Source organism: Octopus bimaculoides, chromosome 24 (genome assembly GCF_001194135.2).
Source record: "Octopus bimaculoides isolate UCB-OBI-ISO-001 chromosome 24, ASM119413v2, whole genome shotgun sequence".
Classification (NCBI taxonomy): domain Eukaryota; kingdom Metazoa; phylum Mollusca; class Cephalopoda; order Octopoda; family Octopodidae; genus Octopus; species Octopus bimaculoides.
The window spans coordinates 15695171-15720441 of NC_069004.1; the positions used below are offsets into that span (position 1 = coordinate 15695171).

General features: G+C 37.6%; 1 protein-coding gene across 1 annotated transcript in view; it reads left to right on the forward strand.

The window, feature by feature from the left end:
• Positions 1-25271, forward strand: part of LOC106882859 (trafficking protein particle complex subunit 9) — a 96233-nt gene that overhangs the window by 17640 nt on the left and 53322 nt on the right. The window contains exons 5-11 of the mRNA XM_014933664.2: positions 3405-3532; positions 7609-7677; positions 8732-8803; positions 10627-10825; positions 11535-11628; positions 12013-12189; positions 22045-22205. Coding sequence (XP_014789150.1) covers positions 3405-3532; positions 7609-7677; positions 8732-8803; positions 10627-10825; positions 11535-11628; positions 12013-12189; positions 22045-22205 — 900 coding nt within the window. The remainder of the gene's footprint in view (positions 1-3404; positions 3533-7608; positions 7678-8731; positions 8804-10626; positions 10826-11534; positions 11629-12012; positions 12190-22044; positions 22206-25271) is intronic.

A 25271-nucleotide genomic window follows, 5' to 3' on the forward strand; every position in this document is an offset into this window, starting at 1 on the left:
ACCTGGAGGTACTGCAATCCCAGATCTACAAACAGTAAGAGACCTGGGCATCAGAGGCATCACATGTGGTGTACAAGAGAGACAACCATGCTGGTATGGTTGTGTGATGTGTATGGATGAGGCCAGTTGTGTAAAGAAGTGCTGATCTCTAACTGTGGAGGGAATGAGGTGCTGAAGCATGATTTTTGAACTTTGGGCCTCATGAAGGCAATGACTAGTGACTGAGACGTTTGGTGATATGCTGTGCTTGAGAAGACTTGTCAAACCAAGTGAAATCATAGTTGTGGTTAACACAGGTGTCACATAAAAGGCACCTGTGTTGGTGGCACATAAAATGCACCCTTTACACTCTTGGAGTAGTTGGCATTAAGAAGAGCATCTAGCTGATTAACTATGTGAGAGACTAGGCTATATCCCACACTGCCTGATATTTTAATCATCTTGGCAGTGACACCTGATGGTCCAGGGGCTTTCTCAGTCTTCATATCCTTAATTGTCTTATCTATTATACTGCTATCAACTCTGATGATTGGTCTCTCAGTTGGTTCGATATTTGAAAGACTCTCCTCCCAATTATTCTCCACATTTAACAACCTTTCATAATGCCAGCGAGCTGGCAGAAACGTTAGAATGCTGGGCAAAATGCCTAGCGGTATTTCGTCTGCCGTTATATTCTAAGTTCGAATTCCACCGAGGTCGACTTTGCTTTTCATCCTTTCGGGATTGATTAAATAAGTACAGGTTAATCACTGGGGTTGATGTAATCGAGTTAATCCCCTTGTCTGTCCTTGTTTGTCCCCTCTATGTTTAGCTCCCTGTGGGCAATAAAGAAATAAAATAACCTTTCATAATGCCATCTCCATGCATCTTTCTTCTCCGAGTCACTAAGCACAAGCATACCACTATCCATTTGCACACATTTCTCACCTACCACATCTCTACTCTCTCTGATACAAATGCAGGTTTATCCAGTTTGACATTGTAGAGTTTTACTTCCTGATCTCCAAAAACCTGCTCCAAAAGGCACTTGAGTTTAGTAAAGTATATGTAACTGTCACTGATACTGATATAGTCATAATAATGAATGCAAGGAAGTCAATACTTTTTCATGATAATCCCTATCGGGTGAAAAAGTATGGGAATGAGCTATTTAATGTTGCTATAGGGAGCTATGATGGTGCAGAGATAGCAGATCAGGTTGACCTTTATATCCTGGATGTTCTTAAAAAAGAGATAAGAGACTGACACAGGGCAATGTAGAGAGGATGGTCTTGGAGTGGTACATAACAAAAGTGGACATGATACTGGTAACATAAGAAAAACATGTATGCAAAATATTTAGCCAACTAAAGCTAAGAACTATAATTAACACTATCCTTAAAGAAATTAATTTCCTAGATCTTAATATGACTCTTAGTAGAAGCAAATTTAAACCCTGTTGTAAACCATATGAAGATTTTTCATATATTGATATGGGCTCTAATCACCCACCATCAATAATCAAACAGTTAATAGCATCAGTAGAGATGTTTCCAACTTATCTGCTGATAAAGCTATTTTTAGAAAAACTGTCTGATATTACAATGCGGCTCTAGAAAGGGTAGCATCCAACTTTAAGAGTAGTATAAATTTTATTGAACCAAATGTAGATAGACCAAAAAAATGTAGGCAGAGGAAAATATTATGGTACACTCCTCCATATAGTATGGACATAGCCATGAACATAGCTAGAAAATTCTTAAAACTCCAGCATGGTCGCAGTCAAATGACTGAAACAAGTAAAAGGGTAAAGGAATAACCACTTCCCTCATTTACATATACACCACAAGATCTTCAATAGAAATACAGTTAAAGTTAGTTATAGTCATCTCCCCAATATAGGGTCAATTATTTTCAACCACAATAAAAATGACATTAGGAACATCATTTAAAGATCCTGTAATTATAAATCTCCGGACAGCTGTCCCCTGAACATTAGGTTCCTGGAAAAAGAATTAGTGTACAAAGCCAGTATTACTGATTTGAACGGAGCAGCAAAAACTTGCGTTGAAATGACAGGAAATATCTTCAAACAGAGATATACACAGCACTTGGCTTCATTCAAAGATAAAAACAAAAAGCCTACAACATCTTTATCCAATATAGTATGGACACTTAAAGAGAGAGACGTGAACAACCCATATCACATAGAGCATTATAGCTAAGGCCAGCAAATTTCATGAATGGGGAAGCAAATGCAAGCTCTGCATTACCAAAAATTAAATATCATAACCTCAACAATGGACATCATGAACATTAAGGAAGAAACTTTCTTCCGCTGCATGCACAAACAACAATCCCCACTTTGAAATTTTAAGCATGTCTCCACCTCCACCCACTTTTCCGTCCGTCCCAACCTGAATAAGTTTTTCTCTGGACATCAATTATATGCATTTTATGAACATTATGCATAAAAGACACATGCCCCTTTATACGTATGCTGGATACTCTTATTAGACATATTCATAACATCACATGATTCACAAAATACACATATACATAAACTTATGAATCCACAACCCCTTCAACCAAGTTTGGTGTGAAAATATATGAAACTCTACAATTACATGCACATGCTCTAACATGAACAAAAAAAGATAATGCACATATGTATGTGTGTGTGTCTATATATATATGCATATGTCTGTATGAATATATATATGTGTGTGTTTTGGAGTGTGTGTGTGTGTGTGTGTGCACACGTGTGCATTTATATCAATTTGGACATGGATTTGTATGCGTGTTCCCACATAAAATGATTCAGGAATTAATCAATTCATGGTGAACACTCCTTACAAAGATTCCAGAGTTAATGCAAGGGAAGCAGCAATTAAGATTATATTAGTTGACTCCTATGATCTGTATATTTATTTATCCCCATACCCTGTACAGTGTTGTGTAGCTTCATGTATTCTCACCCTAGGTGGAGACGAGTACCAACGTTCCATGTGACAGGTTTGATAATTGTTGAGATTTCTCTCAGCATGAAACCAAAGGTAGCTTTGTTAAACCACAAATAAAAAAAAAAGTGTGTGTGTGCATCTAAGGCAAACTTTTGCATAGTTTACATGTACAAAATTTTATTCACAAGTCAGTGGTTATCCCAAAAAGTACCATGTGGTGGGATGAAACCTAGAACCACATGGGTGCTAAGTAAATTTCTCACTCACACAGGCATAGCCATACCTATTACTACCAGTATTGTCAACTTTGTATGTCCTGGTGATCCATAATAAACACGTTTATTAAAACATGGCAAAGCAAAAAGGTTAATATTTCTATGTTAATTAGAAGTTATAATTTGAGGAATATAATAAGTTGACTGTATTGTGGGAACTAACTGAAATTGATCTTGTTATTTTTAGGTGTACCTCTGCACATCAAGCGAAGCATAAGTAATGGTTATGATGGAATAGGAACACAGCCGAAATCTTGTTTAGACCCAGATGACATTATAGAGAAATATAAAGAAGCTATTATGCAATACAGCAAAGTAAGAAATATGATCTTTCAGGAAGAGGAAGAAATTTGTTTTTTTTTTTGATATTTTTTTTAGTATTTTTTTTTCTTTTCATTTTTTTTCTTTTTTCTTAGATATTTTTTCAAATACTTAAAGATTTGTGTGGGTGTTCCAGGAGAGGTTGACTAAATTTACATGTATCTAATATATCTTTTATAATTGAATATATGCACACACACGTGCACTCATATACATGCATTAAATATATCCCCTCTAATTGTATCCACATATGTATATATGTGTGTGTATATTTAAAATACGCTTGCTGTTTATATCTATCTATCAATGTCTATATTTTATCTATCCTCACTGGTTATGTGCATGTATAGTTATTTATGTTTTGAGGTGTGGGGAACCATCTCTTTTCAGGTCTACTCTGACCCAGAGTAGTAGCACCTATCAAGGTTCCAGCTATGGGTAAATTAACATATGTGATGACAATTCATCTGAGGGTGAAGACGCAGAAACACCCTTGGTTGGTGCCAGGGTACCACTGGAAGTCAAAGACCCCTTGCTCTTGTCACTTCATCTTTCTAGGAGAGGGATATTGATGTAAAACCTGTGTTTTCATATGATTACTGGTTTGTCACTCTATCTATTGAAAGTCTTTTTGCATTTTAAACATGATCACTTAAAGGGTTCTTTTTCAATACTTGCAGTAAAATAAGCATTAATTTCACATTCTACTGTTTTCTGTTTCTTTACAGATTACTTTATACCATAGTGGTTAAATTTGTATTGATCTTACTCTTTTAAAATGGGTTTAGATCAGACCCATGTCAGATACTGCATGCTATATGATTTTAAAAGAGGTTCTACAGTAATGGACGTGTCAAGAAATATTTGTTCTGCTTATGGAAATAAGCTTTACGTGTTTGAATATGACCAGTTTTGCTTGGGAAATTTTTCTCTCACAGATTCTCTTCTATCTTGACAACAAGCTTCTGAAACTGTAGCTGAGATAAATCAAAAGCAAATTGCATGAGAATTAGCAAAACAGTTCAAGTCACTTTGATCATAACATTTGGTTAGTGGGTTCATCCTCATCTGATTGCTTCCCAGCTTCAAGTGTTGCCCTCTGCCCATCATTGAAGAGTAGACTTGTTACCAAACCTTTTCTAGGGAGAATCATCACAAGTGATAAAAAGTATATTCTCTTCAATAGTATCCAATGAAAAAGGAGAATCCATCCCCAAACCAGGACTACACCCACAAAAAGTAATGCTTTGTGTTTGGTGGGATATGATTGGTGTCATCTACTAAGAAACATTAAACTAAAATGAAACAGTTAATGTGGAGAAAATATATTGCCATCATTTGGAAGCATTGTACAAACATTTTCGGAAAAAGCATGTGTCATTGATCACTTGTAAAGGGTGTTGCTCTTACCTGATAATTCAATAGCATGTATTGCTCAAGTCTCTCAGGAAAAGACTACGGCATTAGATTTGGAAGTTTTGTCTCCTCCTCCATACTCTCCTGATCTGACTGCCATATTTATTTTCAGATAATTACAGCATTATTGAGAAGGGAAACAAATTTCTTAACTGTGAAGATATTAAAAATTATATTGAGTGTTTCTTTGCTTTAAAACCTGAAAAATTTTGTACCCAAGGATCAACAATTTTCTAAATAGATGGGATTGTGAGGGGAAGTGTTATTGTGATGCATCATCATCATCATTTAACGTCCATTGTCCATGCTGGCATGGGTTGGACGGTTTGACCAGGGCTGGCAAGCTGGAAGGCTGTACCAGACTCCAGTCTGTTTTGGCATGGTTTCTATGGCTGGATGCTCTTCCTAACACCAACCACTCCGAGAGTGTAATGGGTGCTTTTACATTCCACTGGCACAGGTGCCATTTGCATGACACCAATATCTGCCACAGCTGCAGTTTTACTTGGTTTGATAGGTTTTCTTCTTGAGTATGGCATAATGCCAAATGGACTCGGTCAATGCATCTGTAAGTCCCTATGCTCGAAGCCCGGCTTAATGCCAAATGATCTTGGTCCTTGCCTCCGTGAGTCCCAATGCTTGGAAGGTGCTTTTACATGCCACTGGCATGAGTGCCAGTTACATGACACCGGTATCTGCCATGACTGTGATTTTACTTTGCTTGATGGGTCTTCTTCTCAAGCACGACATAATGCCAAAGGTCTTGGTCATTGCCTCTGTGAGGCCCAATATTCGAAAGGAGTTCAGCCATTTTGCCTCCATGAGGCTCAATGCTTGAAAGGTGCTTTTAACGTGCCACCTGCACAGGTGCCGGTTACATAACACCAGCATCAGCCACGACTGTGATTTCACTCGGCTTGATGGGTCTTCTCAAACACAGCATATTGCCAAAGATCATGGTCACTAGTCATTGCTTCTGTGAGGCCCAAAGTTCGGAGATCATGCTTCATCCCATGTCTTCCTGGGTCTTCCTCTGTCCTCATCCATATGCATCACATGACCATACCAGCGCATTTGTCTCTTCTGCACACCACATCTGATGCCTCTTATGCCTAACTTTTCTCTCAAGATGCTTACACTCTGTCGAACATGCACACTGACATTGCACATCTAACAAAGCATACTGGCTTAATTTCTTTCAAGCCTATACATGTCCTCGGTTGTCACAGCCCATGTTTCACTGCCATGTAACATAACTGTTCAAACACCAGCATCATACAATCTGCCTTTCACTCTGAGAGAGAGGCCCTTTGTTGCCAGTAGAAGCAGGAGCTCTCTAAACTTTGCCTAGCCTAATCTTATTCTGATAGCTGCACTCTTGGAGCATTCACCTCTGCTACTAACTTGATCACCTAAGTAATGGAAGCTATCTATTATTTCTAGCTTACCCTCATGACAGTTGATGGAGTCTATTTTCTGTACATTTTTGGTGTTTATTGTACCTGTGCATCTACCACACACAAAAGCTTTTTTCCCTGTTAATCTTCTTCTGATATTACTGCACCTTTTGTGTGCCCAAAGCTTACACCAGGTGCATCTTACAGAGTTAATACCTACACCTTTTCTACTGATTGAGCAGGGCCATCTACCTGAAGGGATTTGTGATTTGTCTGCCTTCTTACTTACTAAGACTTTGGTTTTTGCTAGGTTAACTCTAAAGCCCTTCGATTCTAGACCTTGCTTCCATACCTGGAACTTCTCTAGTTCTGGTGGTGATTCAGCTATAAGAACAATGTCATCAGTCAAGAGGAGCTCCCAGGGGTGGCCTGTCTTGAATTCCTCTGTTATTGCCTGAAAGACTGTGATGAACAAGAGGGGGCTTAGGACCAATCCTTGGTGAACCCCTACTTGTACCATGAATTCTTCACTGTGCTTGTTGCCAATCCTCACCTTACTGATAGCGTCTCTGTACATGGCTTGTACAGCTCTCACTATCTCTAATTTCCACATTGACCATCAGATAAGGGATCGGGAGACCCTATCAAAAGCTTTCTCCAAGTCAACAAAAGCCAAGTACAGAGGTTTATCCTTGGCTATGTATTTCTCCTGCAGCTGCCTTACCAGAAATATAGCATCAGTGGTGCTTCTCCATGGCACAAAACCAAACTGCGTCTCATCTAGACTAATTCTCCCACCTAATTAGTTGGACTACGACTCTCTGTAACTTTTATCATCTGATCCAACAATTTGATACCTCTGTAATTATTTCTATCCAAGGCATCACCTTTACCTTTGTAGCAGTTGATTATGGTGCTGCTACACCAGACATTGGTTATGACTACTTCGTGAATCACCTGGTTGACTATGCAGGTGACTAGATCATAACTTATACCGCCAAATATTTTAAGCATCTCAGCAGTGATTCCTGAAGGGCCGGGGTCTTTCTCTGTCTTCATGAAACAGCCTGTTTCTTTGCTCTAATAGCCTTGTCTACAGCAACATTCCACCACCACATTACCCTAGGTCTGGTTGGGACTTTGCACCAACCACAAATTAAATATATAAATTAAGATCAAAGAATTATTTGTTTCTTTCCCATCTTGAAATATGGCAGGAGTTTCTTTCCAACCTAATATATGTTATATTTATTTCAGAGCAAAGCTGCAGCTGTGATAGAAATGGAGGCCAGTATAAAAGCTTGCCGGGTATTAATACTACAACGGGTAAGTTATCTGTAAGGAGAAATGTTATTATCATGTTATCATATGTAAAAATAGGTGTTTCATTTTTACATCAGTAAAATATATTGCAAAGTTGTTAGATCATTAGATACGAAGTTTGATCAATAAGTATCTGGACTGGTGCTATAAAAACAAAATACATGTACCAATTTGACATTTAATCTCCTTCAAAGTAGTCCCCTTTGGAAGCCACACACTTAATCCAGTGCTGTTTCCATTGATGGAAGCATTCCTGGAACTTGTTTTTTGAGATAATCAGCAACTGCCTCATTGCACTCGGGGAAGGTCATGCAATATATGAGATTCTGTGTCTTGCAGTTCATATTTGCATTTACTTTGAAGGAGAATCCACTGTTAAATATTTGAAATTGCTGTTGTTACATGTTCAACATCTATTATCTTGACAGTCCTTCACAAGATTTTTTTGTTTTGTATTAAGTTTTCATCAACCAGATTTTTCATTTTGGGGCTTTGTAAGAATATTGGTAGGTTTGTTTTTATAGTGTGGAAAATGTTGGTCATTCCTAAATTATGTGTATTGATAAATGGAATAGTATTTTCTTTAATTACTTTCTTAGATGTACTCAGTTGTATGATGTCCAGTTTCATCATCCTCATAATTCATCATTTATTAATTTTAAGGGGTAATTCTGTTTTTTTAAGAAGCCTTTGAATCCATTGAGTTGAATTTGATGTATTTTTTGCTCAACTATTATTGCACAGGTACATCTTGCCATACTATATGGAATGTTCCTTTTGATGTGTGAAGGATGGCTAGAGAAGTTCAAACACTGGTGTATGTTTGTTTGTTTTTTTTGTGTGTGTATTTTCACTCACAAGGTATTGTTCAGTCTATGATAGAAGGCACTTGCACAGGAAACCAGGATACTACATAGTGAAATCAAACCTGGAACCATTTAGCTGCGAAATGAACTTCTAAACCGTACTCTCACATAGTAGATCTGCACTGTACTGTACTTCCCATGAAGCCTCCCTAAATGTCTCCTTCATCTATTATTTACTTTCTTCTTTTCAGAAATACCTTCAGGCCTCTGACTTCCTCCAGAATGTGATGTACATTAATGTTCAAAGCACTAATGAAGATAAGGTGAGTCTAAGTCATTATCTATCATAAGCCACTCTACATCAGCAGTTGATTAATCGTTATAGGTCAGTTATTAATTAGCTACTATATGTTTAACTGAAAGTCATCATGATCAAGCATATATATTGTCAGTGATATTCCAGCTGTGACTGACTGTCTTGCCTTTTTTTATTATACCAGAGTCTACATTGTTCCAAGCATTTTTATTTTAGTATGTGATTTTAGGCAGTTTTACTTGATCTTTCTTGAAGGTCAAATAACCACATAGGGGTTTCTTGTTGGTGTCTCAAGGGGTAATTAGCCACTGACAATATGTCGGTGGTTAATAAGGTACTGTGTCAAGGTAAATAACTATTTGTCAGTTGTAAATTAGGTACTATATATCAATGGTTAATAAGGTGTTGTGTTTCAAAATAATTAATTACTAGCTGAACCCATGAAAAATTCATGGAAAGCATAAAAAATGTAAGCATCTGTAAACAGTGTACTGGTGCCATGAGAAATGTTTGTATATTATGACTGTCTATCTTTACGTTCTGAGTTCAAATTCTGCTGAGATCAACTTTGCCTTTCGCAGTCAAAAAATTAAGTACCAGTTGTGTACTAGGGTCTATCTAATCAACTGGCCCACTCCCCACAAAAAATTCAGGCCTAGAAAAGTATATTGTGACAGTTACAGAATATAGAAAGTAATGTAACACCAAAGACTATATAATTCAACCAAAATATCTCAGTTACACATTACATAAATGGAATTACTTGACATGGATATTATAGTTGTCAAGAAATGTTACTGTTATACAAACAGTGTCATTTGTTTGTGATCCTTAGTGAAAATATGTTAGGCATTTTGTTGTGTTCATGTTCACAGAACCAAGCAAAATGTTACCTTGCTCGAAAACAGGTGAGAGTTGGCATCAAGAAAGGCATCTGGCTACAGAAAATCTTGCCTCAACAAGTTTCATCTGACCCATACAAGCAAAGATAAGTGAATGTTGTTGCTGGTAGTGGTGTTGATGGTGGATGATGTGGTGGCTTGGCAGCTGCAACAACATTTGTGTCACTGGTATAGCTGTGTGATTGCAAAATTTGCTTCACAATCACTGCATGATACTTCAGCCAAGTATCTTCTTCTGCAGCTCAGGTTGACCAATGGATGCCTTGTGAGTGGTATTCAATAAAAGGAATCTGTACAGAAACTTAGCTGTGTGTGTTTGGTGGTGGTGGGTGTGCTGCATGTCTTCACATTGGAACAGTTTGAGCAATAATGCATTTCGTTTATATCCATAAACAAAATATTTCATACCTTGATGGTTTCATGTGAAAAGCAGCAGAATAAAAATTTCCTCACTTGGAAAATAAGTAAGGTCAGGCGACATCTGGTCATAGAATACTGCTTCAGTAAGTCTTATCCAATCTATGCCAGCATGGAAAAGGCGGGCATAAATTAGATACTGTATCATCATCGTCAACATCATTTTGTATCCATTTTATTTTCCATTCTGGTATATATTGGACAGAACCCACAATATTTCAACATTTGCAGTTGTAGTCCTTAATCTCTCTCTCTTTCTCTTTCACTCTCTCTTTCACTCTCTCTTTCACTCTCTCTCTCTCTCTCTTTACACACACACACACACACTCCCTATCTCTCTCTCTCTCTCTCTCTCTCACACACACACAGCAAATGTGAAAATTGATTAGCTACTGTGTGTAACTGGTTAAATAAGAGGATATCTAACACTGTGAAAATGTGCAATGTTTTATCTGTTTTCCATCACTAAAGGATTCTCTCTCATCTCTTCTCTCTCTCTTTCTTTAAACAGATTCAGCGCTACAGTACATTAGCAAGCCTATACTCACAGATATGTTTCCATCGTAAAGCAGCATTTTATCGACGTATTACTGCACTTCAGAGTGTCAACCCCCAAGTTGCTCAACCTAATTGGTACCAATGTTATACCCTCTTACTGCAGGCCCTTGATGGCTATGGTGTCACTATGGATCCACGACAGTTTACTAAAAGTATGTATTTGTTTTTAATACTGATGGTCTGAGATATGTGTGTTTGTCTGTGCATGTTTGTATGTTCTAAAGTAGTGTGAGAATTGGTAATCTGTTATGTTGATGTATTCATAAAGAACAGCATCTTGTTTAATGTTTAACACATTTTTGTTGTTGTTATTTAGCCTTAAGTTAGTCCTAATTAACCCAATCTGTCATCAATGCTATTCCAGCCATGAAGAGCTTGTCTTTTTATATATCTAGATTCCTTCTTTTTCAAGATGGTAGGATGTGAATTAATGGCAATTTGGTTGCTATATCTAGCATATCAGACAATCATGTAGAGACTCTTTCATCAGCTCTCTTATTGTTATTAATAATAATTGGTGCTAGATATGTTGAATATATTCATATAGAATAGAGTGTCTTGTTTAAGAGTTAACGCAATTGATTAAACTTGTTGATATATTCATAATGAGAAAATTAAGAATCATAACTGCTTATGTGATTTGATGGAGGATTATTGTCACAAAAGTAACATGTTAACAAATTTGAGCATGGCAACAAGAACTATGTTGATGGCAGCTGTGTTTTGGCTGGATAGGATGGTGAAGAATAGTCATTTTGAAAAGTGATGGGAATCATTGTTCAGTTTTATACACACAAATACGCTCACGCATTTCTATTCTCAGCTTCCTGTTGTAGTAAAGTTTTTTTACTATTATTTTAGATGAACCCTGTGGATGGCCTGTGCTGCAGATGAAGGTACTTCAAGAACTTATATTCTCAGCCAAGAGGATGGGCAACCCTCAGTTATCAGTCCGGTAAGTCACATTAAACTTTATGTCTTGTTTTCAGTGATTTTTTGAAGCAATGCGTTGGACTTCCTGCTACCTTTGTTTACTGTGACATCTCTCCAAAAGGTTTGACTACTGCATCTCCCTAAGACCTATATGTATTGTGTCTTCCTAAAGTTTAATATAACTCCTTAATACATATGTCTTGCAAATTATTCTGAGGCTTATGTCCATTGTGTCTCTCAGAGCTTTTTCACTCTGTCTCAAGTTCATTGTTTCTCTAAGTGTAGCTCTAATGCATCTCTAAGAATTAAGTCCAGTATGTCTTTCTAAAGCCTTGTCTTCTCCCTTAAGATGACACCTGCTGTACTATTCGACCGAAAATTTGTGTTATTCTGTTCTATTTTTCAGACACATGACGTTCCTACTACACTCCATGCTTGATCACATGTCACCCCAGGAGAGGAGAGATGTTGCCACTACCCTCAAATCCAATACAGCTCGTTGTGAAGGAATTCCTCAACCCCTTGCCACAGATAGCGGCATAATCTTCCCTCCAGTTTCCCTGACAAAATTGCCTATTGTGAAGTATGTATTGCCAGCACTACCTTAGTTTTCATGCTTTGTTTCACTTACTTCATAGTGATGCAGTTATCTTGAGGTTATTTTACTGATCACAATCATGAGCTCAAATCTTACCACCAATTGCTATTGTGCTCTGTGCCTAGCAAAATAACAAAACTATTTTAGGAGTGGTACCTTTTATCAATCTGCCTAACAAATAAAAGGTACCACTCTTTCTTTACAGTTCAGTGGTTCACTGCAGAGAGATGTATCCAGCTGTAAAGCAATAGGTATTCTCACAAAATCCTCTCACCAATGCTGTCATATAAATAGCTGTAAAATAGCAATTAATGTTGGGTTTACATATTTTTTTAAGCAGTAGATGACATTCATTGTATTACTGATACCTTTATCAATATTTGAGGATGAAATTAAAGGGATAAGTTTAGTCAATTACATTGGCCTCTGCATTTGACTGATACTTTGTCTTAGTGACTCCAAAGAGATGAAAGGCACCTCTGTGGGATTTGAGTTCAGAATAGAAAGACCCAGAAACTCCACAAGGCATTTTGTGTAACACTCTTATGATTCTACCAAGCCACCTAATAATAATATTGATATAATAATAATCCTTTCTATTATAGGCACAAGGCCTGAAGTTTTGGGGGAGGGAGAGCTGGTTGATTGCATTGACCCCAGTGTTCAGCTGGTACTTATTTCATCAACCCTGTAAAGATGAAAGCAAAGTCGACCTTGGCAGAATCTGAACTTGGAACATTAAGATAGATGAAGTGCTGCTAAGTTCGTTAATGATTCTGCTCGCTCACCACCTAGAGACAGGTGAAATGCCACTAGGCATTTTGGCTGGTGTGCTAATGATTCTTCTAGCTTGCCACCCTATTGATAATGGTAAGATATGTGTTCTCTATGTCAATATGGGGAGATGTGCAGCATGAGAACACTAGTGCAGCTAGAGTGTGTGCCACCTGGGGTGGCCCTTCAGTTTGCTACCCCCAGGCTCCCACAAAACGTTGCCACCAAAAAGTGGTGCCACCCTCATAAAACTGCCACCCCCTCTGCCCTCTCTAGCTTCACTAGTGCACAAGAAGCCAAGGGAATATATATCGATAATTTTACCTCCACGTGGTATTTATGTATAGCTATTTGATTCAATTAGTGTCTCATTATTTTTTTGTATTAAAGGGAATGAGTTGGCACAGTAAATAGAATATCATTGAATTTTATGGTTCCAAGTTCAAATCAAGCCAAAATTTACTTTACTCCATATTTTCCCCTGTCTATGATATAAGTACCAGTAATTTTCAAGGGTCAGTACTGACCTATTACTTTATGCACAAAATTATTAATTCTTTATATATTTTCTTGTATGTCCTCATCAGTTCTTTGCACAAATGCAGTCAGGTTTGATTTTGCCTTGTTCTGTAATACATATACTAGTGGTTCTCAACTCTGATTTTTCACTGGTCATCTTTGAAAGGCAGGAACGAGGTATCTCCCATGTATCTTTGTATTCATTACTAGAATATGATAGTACAAGTTACTTCCCTTGAATCTTAAAGCATTGTTTAAATTGCATTTATTTTTATAGGCGTATATCATAATATTTACATAATTACATAGTGGTTTGCCAAGGGTGTGTTGTGGTATGCTAGAAACAAATGTAGTTCATAGTCACATTAATAACAGAAAAGAATGACTTTGCGTGAGAGGTGGAAAAATCACTCTGTTCTTCATAGACAATGATTCCTTTAACCCAGGATTGAGCTGCAACCAAGGAGACCTCATAAGGACTTGTGTGTGTACAAGTGCATTGCCATGAGTATCAAGTCCTCACCCATCTTCTCTGTATGCTGTGCTTGCTTTCATTGTTGCTTAAATAACCCCTTTTAATGTGGGAATCACTGGAACATGATAGGACATTCTGTGATGTGGGATGATATTTCTACAAGCTTACTGGGTGATATTCAAGGCCTGTTGTCTGATCTAAGTGTGGTCTCATTCTAGTTACTAAAGCTTTAAGGTTTTGATCCTAGACTTTGCTACAATAGTAACATTATGGAAACAACTGAAAAAAATTATTCTGAATAGAAAATAAAACTCAATATTATGACAGTATATGACATTTTTCTTTCATGTCTCTGACAACGACCAGAGTAGCAGCTTTACTCTTTGGGATTCTGAGGTGGTTTATTAGGCTAATATTGGCATAAAAATCATGCTTCCTGAATAGGCACATAACAACAGAGTTAGGATTCTTGCCTTCCATGCAGCCTCTTCTCTTAAGTTTCTCTCTCTGCATATATGCACATACACACATGATAATCATGTTTATTATCCCAATTTCAATGAATAATTGTTTAAATTTTACTTGTGTGTGTGTGTGTGTGTGTGTGTGTGTGTTTTTAATAATATTGAAAACATTTCCCCTCGTTTTTACAATTTTTATCTCTTTGGCCACTTACAAAATCAATCTTCTGTGTAAAGCAAGTTACAACTGTATTTCTTTTTCTTTATAGTCTCCCCATCTTCTTTCTCACTATTATTTTTATTATTATTTACGTTATCATTGCTTTGTTTTATATGAGCTGTTCCAAGTCTCACCCAGAGACCTCAAGTAACAGCAACTCGGATGTTTTAGTATGGCTTTTATTTTATGGTTAGCAATGATATATTGCTAGGAAAGGATACTGGATTTTGAGAACTAACATTCCATTAACTTAGTAATATTTCAATTTCGAAAGAGTTTTAAAAGAATCATAGAATCATGTATTTTCAGGTTGGTAGTTTTTCTCTTAAGACGTGGGCAGTAACCACAAGAACAATTTTTTGTAGTTCTGATACTTTTGGGTTTCCTGGTAATTGGCCATAGTGTTGTAGCACCATTTGGTATTGTTCCCAAAGCTCTGATGATCACAGGTAAGATTGTTGTTCTTAGATGCCACATTTTTGAAACCTCTATTTCAAGGTTCTTATATTTACTTAACTTTGCCAATGTTTTTATTGGAAGTGTTGCAGTCTGCTAGGATTGACATGTCTATGAGCAAGTGTGTTTCGTCATGTATTTTTTATTTTACCATAGCACGATCAGTTCGAGTACTTAAGTCCCAAAAAACAGTGATGTCTTTATTTTCTACTACATTGTCAGGTTTATGTTCTCACTAGTTCTTTTCATACTTATGGCATATGACCCAGTACAAATATTGGCCAAGTTTGTTTTGGCAATTTTATCTCTGGTTGCTCGACGATGTGGCAGGCAGAATCAGCATCATTTTTAAGAATGCTTGCTTGACAGTTTCTGGTGGACAGACACTAATCTTGAGCTATAGTGCTATAGTGAAACCTTCTGTGTCTGATTTAAGTCCAGATGTTGCCAACTATTGATGGGTCGTATTTGGATCTACATCAGGGTCACTGGCCTTCGTAGGGCATTTGCCATGCAATGCCTTACTTTCTCATGTATTTTGCAGCTCTTAGATTCCATTTGATTTGGCATGTGATTTTTATTTGGTTTGCTCTCCGTTTCATCTAGTTGTGATTCAGTCTCATTGTTCTTCAACACTTTTAGATATCTCTTTACTTCTGATATTGAGTACATTTTTTTGAACTTGAATATGAGTAGACAGGTTTAATTATTGTGTCAGGGGTGTTTTAGATAGGTGTCTATCTCTATGATTGCTGTCGTGAGAGACAGTTGCAGTGGTATCAGTTCATGTCCTCCATCCTTTCATGGAGGATATAAACTGTAGTACTAGTCTATCTACATCTGCCTTTCGGTAATGCATGTGGTGTATTGAGAGAAACTTGCATATTTTTGTATCAGTTTTACTGATTTCACTGATGATGTTGAAGCTGTAGATCTCAACAGGTATGGCCAAGGTATTGGTTGCATCAATCTTGTTAGCTGCATTAGGTTTGCTCTTTAGGATTGCTTTAACTATGATAACATTCTTTGTATTTTCTTTTTGTACACTTGTGAGTGCTTAATGCCATCTACTTCACATACACCTAAATATTTGTATTTTTTTTAGGATCTAATTTCAGGTATTTTCCCTTGAGGATGTGGCTTTAGCTCATTTATCAAGGCTAAAATCCATTCCAGTATCATCCAGTATATTGTAATGCTGCTAAGAAATCTTTCGATTAGTCAAAGATTATGTAATGGAACTTGCATGAAAGTGCAAAGACTTCATGAACATTGTGTGGAGGCATGATTGGTAATAGCTCCAACAGAGGTCATACAGTTCTAATACCCAGAATTAAACTTAGCCCAAGTGATGCAAATATTCCAGTCACACTAAATAGAGTTCAGTTTCCACTTTGACTTGCATATTCAGTGACAATTAACAAGGCTCAAGGGCAAACGTTTGAAACAGTTGGAATACATTTGCCCCAAACGGTATTTTCTCATGGCCAATTATATGTCGCATTTTCAAGAGCATGAGCTATGAACAATATCAAAGTAAGAGTTATGACACTCAAATGGGATAACAGACAAGACCAAAAACGTGGTGTGACATACACACAAAATATTGTCTACCATGAAGTACTGAGGAAGACCACCTCACCAGCTAGCATCACCACCCCACCAACTGCTCCATCATTATACATCCACATTACACCTTTAAGATCTGAGAACCAGTTAGGGGCTCACTGGATCTCTTTCGGCAGACCAACAAACCGCAAAATCACACCAGCTAGCATCACCACTACCTCCAAGCCCATCATATATAAATATGTATGTATGTATGTGTGTGTGTGTGTGTGTGTGTGTGTGTGTGTTTGTGTCTGTGTTTGTCCCACCACCACCATTGCTTGACAACCAATGTTGGTGTGTTTGAATCCCTGTAATTTAGCTGTTCAGCAGAAGAGACTGATAGAATAAGCACCAGGCTGACAGGAGGGGGTCAATTTCTTTGACTAAAGGATGGTGCTCCAGCATGGCCACCGTCAAATGACTAAAACAAGTAAAAGAATAAAAGAATACCAGAGAAATGTTCTGTACCACTAAACCAAGAAGGTTCTTTGAATATGTACGAAGGTTAAATAGTAATTCCATTTACGTTTGTGTAACTCAAATATTTTGGGTGGATTATATAGTCGTTGATGTTACATTACTTTCTATATTCTGTAACTGCCACAATATACTTTTCTAGGCCTGACATTTTTGTGGGGAGGGGACCAGTTGATTAGATTGACCCCAGTACACAACTGGTACTTAATTTATTGACCCCCAAAAGGATGAAAGGCAAAGTCGACCTTGGCAGAATTTGAACTCAGAATGTAAAGACAGACGGTCATAATATACAAACATTTCTCATGGCACCAGCACACTGTTTACAGATGCTTACATTTTTTATGTTTTCCGTGAATTTTTCACGGATCCAGCTAGTAATATTATTAATATTATTATTAATATTATTATTATACAATAAGAAGAGCACAATGCGATTTGTAATAGATTGTTCATTTAATAGTTTGAATAATATAACAGGCTGTCTTCTTCAAGTGGAAAATGTGAAATGAAAACAACTGCATAAACACAGAAATTCAAAATATAAATGCGGAAATCCTGCATTCCTATTTGATAGAATGACGTCATCAGTTTTCAGTTTTGTAACTGGTAAAAAGAAAGAAAAGAGAAAAGAAAATATATTTAGTCGAATAGTTTTGTGTACATGTGATGAAATTCACCTGTCATTTTATTCATTCCTCGAGGGTGTGAGATTAGTAATTCACAAATATAATTGACCTCTTGCATTTTGAGGACCGACAGTATAGTAGATTCAGAATATTTTCTGAGAATGTGCACCTTCAGGTGTTCCTCAAAATTGCAGCCACTTGATGTAAAATGTTCAGCAAGTTTTGTTGAACAACTGTTATTGTGCCGGACGTCAAACCTGTGCCCATTGAATCTTTTGTTTAATTGTTCTGTTGTACAACCAACATAAATCAAGTTGTGTTTGATGCATTCTATTGTGTACACCAAATGGGAATCTTTACATATCCCACCTTCCTTCAAGAGGGCTTACCTCTGTTATGGCTGTTTTTCAAGGTACAACATTCAGAAACTCCAATGGTAGTTTTCTTGGAGTTAGAGATGGTGGTTTATATTTCTCTTATATTGTTATTTCATCTAAAGGTGGCTGAGAGAATATTTGTTTGAAACAAAGATATTTTTCTGCAACATGCTGGTAACACTTTTGTAATACTTTTGAAATGCCTGTTAATCACTAAAAGAATTCTATCACATATTTTACTTTGTTTGCTAAAATTATGTATGAAAGTTTGACTTTCCTTACTAATCTTAGCTATGTCATTAGCAATTTCCTTTAATCGTGGTTCACTTTAATCACATTTGACATAATGGTGTACAAAAGTGTTTGCATGTTTCCAGTAATCTCCTATATCAGTACAAGTCCATTTTATCCTCAAAATAACTCTGTCACTATTCTGCCTCCAGAAAACTTGATTTTTATATCCAAAATTTCAAGTTTTTGAAAAACTAGGTGTAAATTTTATATTGGAGTTAAAGCCATACTTTTTAGCATAATGATCTCAGAAATGCGAGAAACTAATTAAACTGTTCTGTGATCCTTCTCAAAAAGATGTCATCAGTGAACTGTAACCAGTGTATTGGTTCATGACCGTGCAGAGACTTGAATGTCTCCAGTACCTGTGTCACAAATTTCGTCATGCAAACATAAGTGAAATTAACTGCCATGAGGGTACCCATGGCACAACCCCTCGTCTGGTGGTAAAAGTTTTGTCCAAACTTTACTGTGTTACAAACTTCAATAACTTACAGCGAAAGTTACATGGAATACTTGTTTGACTGTTTTTCAAAGGCATTCATGCATGCTTCCACCCTGTCATCAGGGTCAGTATCAGGATATAGTGAAGAAACATTTATAGCTATCAAAAAACGGTTTTCAACACTACTTTGATGCTTAGAAAAGTTAATTTTGGACATTAAATCAAAAGTGTCCTGAACATAGTAACTTGATCTTTTTTGCTACAGGGAGTAGAAAGCCATCCAGCCACTCTGAAATTTTGGCTGCACAACATTCATATCTGCTGCTAATTGGGTACATTGGAGGAAATGTTTCAAACTTTTTGTGAATTTTGGGGAGACTATAAAATGCAGGTGTTCCTTGTTCTGACCATAAAATCTTCAATTCAGTTTCATTTATGAAATTGCTTTCCTCCATTTCCAGAATTATATTTTCAAGTTCCTCTCTATAATTGGGGTTTGGATCAACAGGTAATTTTTCATATGAAGTTTTGTCATTTAAAACTTCTTCACAAGCCAAAATATACTCACCCTTGTCTATAATTACAATAGTGCCTCCTTTATCCACCATTTTAATAACAATAGAACCGTTAGTAGCTCAATGACAGAGTGCATAATGCTGGGAATTTGTGATGTTATTCCAGGACTTCTTTCTACTTGTTTTTACAGTTTTCCCAAATTCCTGTCTGACAAGGTTCAAGAAATTCTAGCAGTGTTTGCGAATATCCATCCAGAACTTTATCCAAATACCAATAGTAATTCATTTCAATCGAATTATGCCAGATCCAATCATCATCGTTTTCAATAAATATGAGGTACTCTGACTCATTGTTATTATTTTTTTCAAAAAGACATTTCTTCAGCTTGTGTTGGCGGACAAACTGAAATAGCCCTTGGGTTAGTTTATTTTTATAGAAATTCTTAGTGCTTGGGCAGAAACTCAGTCTAAGCTCTGGGACAGAGATATTGTCCAGTGAAAGCTTTAGCTTAGATAAATTTATGACTTATTCTCTAGTGTGATAGACTTTCTTGGGCAAGTATTTTTCACAGTCTTACTTTCATTGATTTCTAACTATCTTTAGATTTTTGGTTGAATTCTTTACTTACAACATGGAACAGGTGATAAAAATTGTTTTGAATGTTTATGTGAGAAGTCATAATTTTTAGTTGTCTTTCTAGGAGTAATCCATTTCTGGGTGGGTGATAGAAAGTGAGTAACTTTCTTGGTTTTTGTTGAAAAACTTTTACTTTCAGGAAAAGAACAAATTTATTGTTCTCAAGGCAAAATTTTAAATGTGTTTGCCTTTTTGACTGATTAAATATAAACTTCTCTGGAGAGTTTCCAATGATTAGTTCAACGACCTGGGGATTAGTAATTTGAACTTGTTGAACTGTAGGAATTATGTTTGTTTGTGGCAAGTACAGCGTTGTTATCTGTGGGGTTAGTTCTTGTAATACTGCTAAGTTTAAACTGTCATAAACATATTCTCCTAAAAAATTGGTCATTACAATAAGATGATTGTTTTTGGTGTAATGTGCACTGTGGCCTGTATGTTAGAAATTCAGTGTGAGAAAAAACGGTCAGTTGTATTAGAATTTCAGGAAAATTTTCCACTATTATTTTCAACCCGGTGTCAACAAGTTTGTCACATAACATTTGTCACAAAAATAAAAATGACTTTTCGTATTTCAAAGCAAACGTTCTCAACCAAAATGTTCCCTTGCCCATTGGCTCAGAGCAATGAGAAATCAACATTTTCAGTTTCTTTTCCTTTATTGTCCTCAGGGACAAAAATTCCTTCTTTTCAAAGTTCATCAGACAATATACACAAATGACTGAAATAATTTTTACAAGAACATACCTGTTGAAGGTTACTCAGATCCTTCTTAATGTCTGCATCCGTCAAGGATTGACAAAATATAGTATTACTCAAGTTTTGGCATTGATTTAATTGGTTAATCTTTCCTCTCAAATTTCTGGCCTTTATCCTGTGATTGAAAATTTTAAAAGAATTGTGTGTGTCATTGTAAAACATTCTTTAAACATTTGTTCCAGCTATTTATATTCTGAGTTCAGATTCTACCAAGATCAATTTTGCCTTTCATTTTCCAGAGTCAGTGAAATAAATTACCATCAAGTACTGGTTCATTAAGCTAAACCCAACCACTTCCCTGCGTGTTTTTTGTGCCTATGTTAAATTGTTATTGTTGTTATTTATGATGATTATAAAAAAGAAAACTTTGATTACCTAACATGCTGCTTGGTTTAACATTACCACTTTGTTTTTCATAGATTTAACATACTCACCAATACCATTACCTGGTCATTGGATTTTTGAACACGTTGCATGATTTAACCTGGTCATAAACCTCATATACAATCTGGTTTAACACCACCTTCTAATCTTTGAAAGCCATGCCTTTAGAGGAGCTCAGTCTGTTGAGACCAAATCCTTGGTTTCCTCCGTCTTCACATATTTTTCCTACTGGCACTGACTTTCAAATGTTCAAGCTGGGCATCAATCTCTCCAATCTATGGGACAAAGCCCTGCAAAAACCATGGACATAGCAGCTCTTTGTGTGACTTTGTTCTTTTATTCCCTCAACACCTAGACACAACCTGTCATTGATTGGACCGTTTTAATATGTTATTCATAATAGCTACATTAACCCTAATCTGTTGAAATTTAGCTGTTTACTGATTTTGAAATGAAGTATCATCATCATCCTTTAATGCTTGTTTTCCATGCTGGCATTGGCTGGATAGTTTGACCAGAGCTAGCAAGCTGGGGAACTGCACCAGGTTCCGGTTTGGCTTGGTTTCTACAACTGAATGCCTTTCTTATCACCAACCACTTTATAGTGTGTTCTGGGTGCTTTTCACGTGACACTGGCATGAGTGCTTTTATATGTCACTGGCATAGGACTTTTGCAGGCCAATCCTCTTCACCAGGGTGAGTGGCCTTAACATTTCTTTTGTGGAGGACGGGTCTTTTTGAGTACTGCAAGGTGCTAGTTATCTTGGTCCTTTGTCATATCCACTTTAAAATGTTTCTTTTATTTCACAGGTCTTTTAAGCTCATTAATGTTGCTGGTCACTGCTGTCCAGTTAAACTGCCGTCCAGTGAAAATGTAACCAGTACAGAATCTGACCGTCAAGGTCTGTTTATCTATACACCTCTAACCTTTGGTGATGTAATCTATGATGATAAAGTTCCCAGTAAAGTAGGTAAGTTAAATAATAATAATTTTAATTATAATTTGTATTTTATCATCAAGGCCAGTTCTTACAGACCAAAAGATGTTACAAAAGCTTAATTACATAAGATCAGGAGGTGGGGACAAAAGACATTATACTGTGTGTTAAAGTATATCAAAATTTTAACTTTTTTAATTTCACAAATAAACAAATGAGTATCCCACCACCTGTACCGGAAGTTTCTGACCTCTGACCTCTACCAGATGTCTTTCTCCTGAGCACCCCTAATGGCTTAATATATGGAACACTTTCCCTCTCCCTTCCCCTCCATCCTTACCTAGTATCTATTTCCTGTTGAATGTAGTGACTATGTAGCGAATAAAATGATGGTGTAGTATATGCAGGTTGAAGGCTATTTGTATGTTTATGAGATCTGCCAAATGCAAGCTTTTTTTCAGGTGCATAATATAATGCTGCTGTCCCCCATCTCAGGGTCTCAACAGCCCACACCTTCCACACCCTCACAGTTGGCACATTGAAAGGTAGGTCTAGTGAGATTGTTGAGATGCTTGAATGGAAACATGTAGATTTGTGCTGCATCAAAGAAGTAAGGTAGAGAGGAAGTTCTGCTACGTTCCTCACAGGCAAAGAACATAAGTATAAGATTTTCTGGGTAGGGAACACTGAAGGGGTTGGAGGTGTGGGCATACGTCTTGCAGAGAAATGGGTTGATAAGGTAATCGAGGTAATCAGAGTCTGCGATAGAATACTTAAGATTAGATTAGTGCTGCATCATGGGTTAGCAACCATTATCTCAGCTTACGCCCCACAGCCAGGGCTACCTGATGAAGAGTAAGACTGATTTTATGACAACCTCGTTGTTGAATGACAGGGACCTTCTCTTTGTGGCTGGCAACTTCAATGGTCATATAAGACAACATCCAGGGAGCTTCCATGGTGTACATGGTGGCAACGGATTTGGTTCCCGCACTGAGGAAGGAACCAGGCTGCTGGAGTTCTATGATGCAAATGATCTTAAGATCTGTAATACTAACTTCAGGAAACCTGCCAGTCACCTGTTCATTTACCAGTCTGGTGGGCACACTAGTCAGATTGACTACATTCTCACCAGGAAACGGGAAAGATGACTACTTATAAATGCCAAAACTTTCCCAGGTGAAGAATGCACCCCACAACATAGGTTAGTAGTTAGCGACTTCAGAATCATGGCTAAATAGCTGCCCAGAAGATGACCAGCATGGAAAGAAGGGTCTGGAAGCTTAAGGATCCTCTAAATGTACAGAGATTTAGAGATGTATTACTTAAAGCTTTTGATGAAAAAGAGGAGGATATAGCATCACATAATGTGGAGGACAACTTGAGGTTCCTACAGGACAACCTGTTGAGGGCTACTGACCAGATCTGTGGCTGGTGCAAACTCCCCTCTCAACCTTAGTGGTGGAACAATGTAGTTGAACAGGACCATTAGGAAAAAGAAGCAGGCATGAAAGGACTGGAAGTATGGTGGTAGCAGAGAGCTGTATCAGATCGCCAGAAGGGAAGCTAGGAGACAGGTTTATTTAGCCAGAGGGGAAGCAGATAAGAAAACATTTGCCAATGTTCTGCATTGTGAGGACCAGACTTGAAGTATTTCATATTGCAAGACAGTGTCTGAGAGAGAATCGTGATGTCATAAGAGAGAAATGTCTCCACATGGATGATGGCTCATTTGCATTTAATGATGCTGCAAAGAGAGCGACTTGGAGATGCCACTATGAAAGGTTGCTAAATAAAGAGAATGAATGGGAGAAAGAGAGTCTGTCAAATGTCAGCGCAACAGAGGGATCAGTGATTCGAATTGACAGCACCTTAGTAGATAAAACAATTAAGAGCATGAAGACAGAGAAAGCCCCCGGCCCATCAGGAATCACTGAGAGCATCGCTGCTAGAATAAGAATAGCCTGGGCAAAGTTCAGAGAGCTCCTACCTCTGCTGGTAACAAAGGGCCTCTTGCTCAGAGGGAAAGGTAGACTGTACGATGCATGTGTGTGAACAGCCATGCTACATGGCAGTGGAATATGGGCTGTTACTGCTGAGGACATGCATAAGCTTGAAAGAAATGAAGCTAGTATGCTCTGCTGGATGTGTAATGTCAGTGTGAATACAAAACAGAGTGTTAGCACCCTGAGAGAAAAGTTTGGCATAAGAAGCATCAAATTTGGTGTGCAAGAGAGACGATGGCACTGATATGGTCATGTGTTGCGTATGGATGAGGACAGCTGTGTGAAGAAGTGTCACACCCTAACAGTGGTAGGAACCTGTGAAAGAGGTAGATCCAGGAAAACATGGGATGAGGTGGTGAAGCATGACCTTCAAACGTTGGGTCTCACCGAGGCAATGACAAGTGGCCGAGACCTTTGGAGATATGCTGTGATTGGGAAGACCTGGCAAGTCAAGTGAGGTTGTAGCTGTGGCTGATGCTTGTGTCGCATAACTGGCCCATTTAAAAGTACCCTTCAATTGTCAGGCAATATGCTGTGCTTGAGAAGACCACTTGAATCAAGGAAAATCATAGTCATGGCCGATGCTAGTGCCGCTTGACTGGCTCCCTTGGTGGTGGCAAATAAAAAGCACCATTCGAGCATGGTTGATGCCAGTGCTGCTAACTGGCCCCTGTGCTGGTGGCCTGTAAAAGGCAACTACTACACTCTTGGAGTGGTTGACATTAGGGAGGGCACCCAGCTGTAGAAACATTGCCAGATCACATTGAAGCCTGGTGCAGCCTCCTGGTTTGCCAGTCCTCAAGCAAACTGTCCAACCCATGCCAGCTTGGTAAGCAGATGTTAAACGATGATGATGATGATGATATATATATAAAAAATTAATGCACAGTATTAATTTATATATAATTTATAGGTGTAGGAGTGGCTGTGTAGTAAGTAGCTTGCTTACGAACCACATTGGTTTCGGGTTCAGTCCCACTGCGTGGCACCTTGGGCAAGTGTCTTCTACTATAGCCTCGGGCCGACCAAAGTCTTATGAGTGGATTTGGTAGACAGAAACTGAAAGAAGCCCGTCGTATATATATATATATAT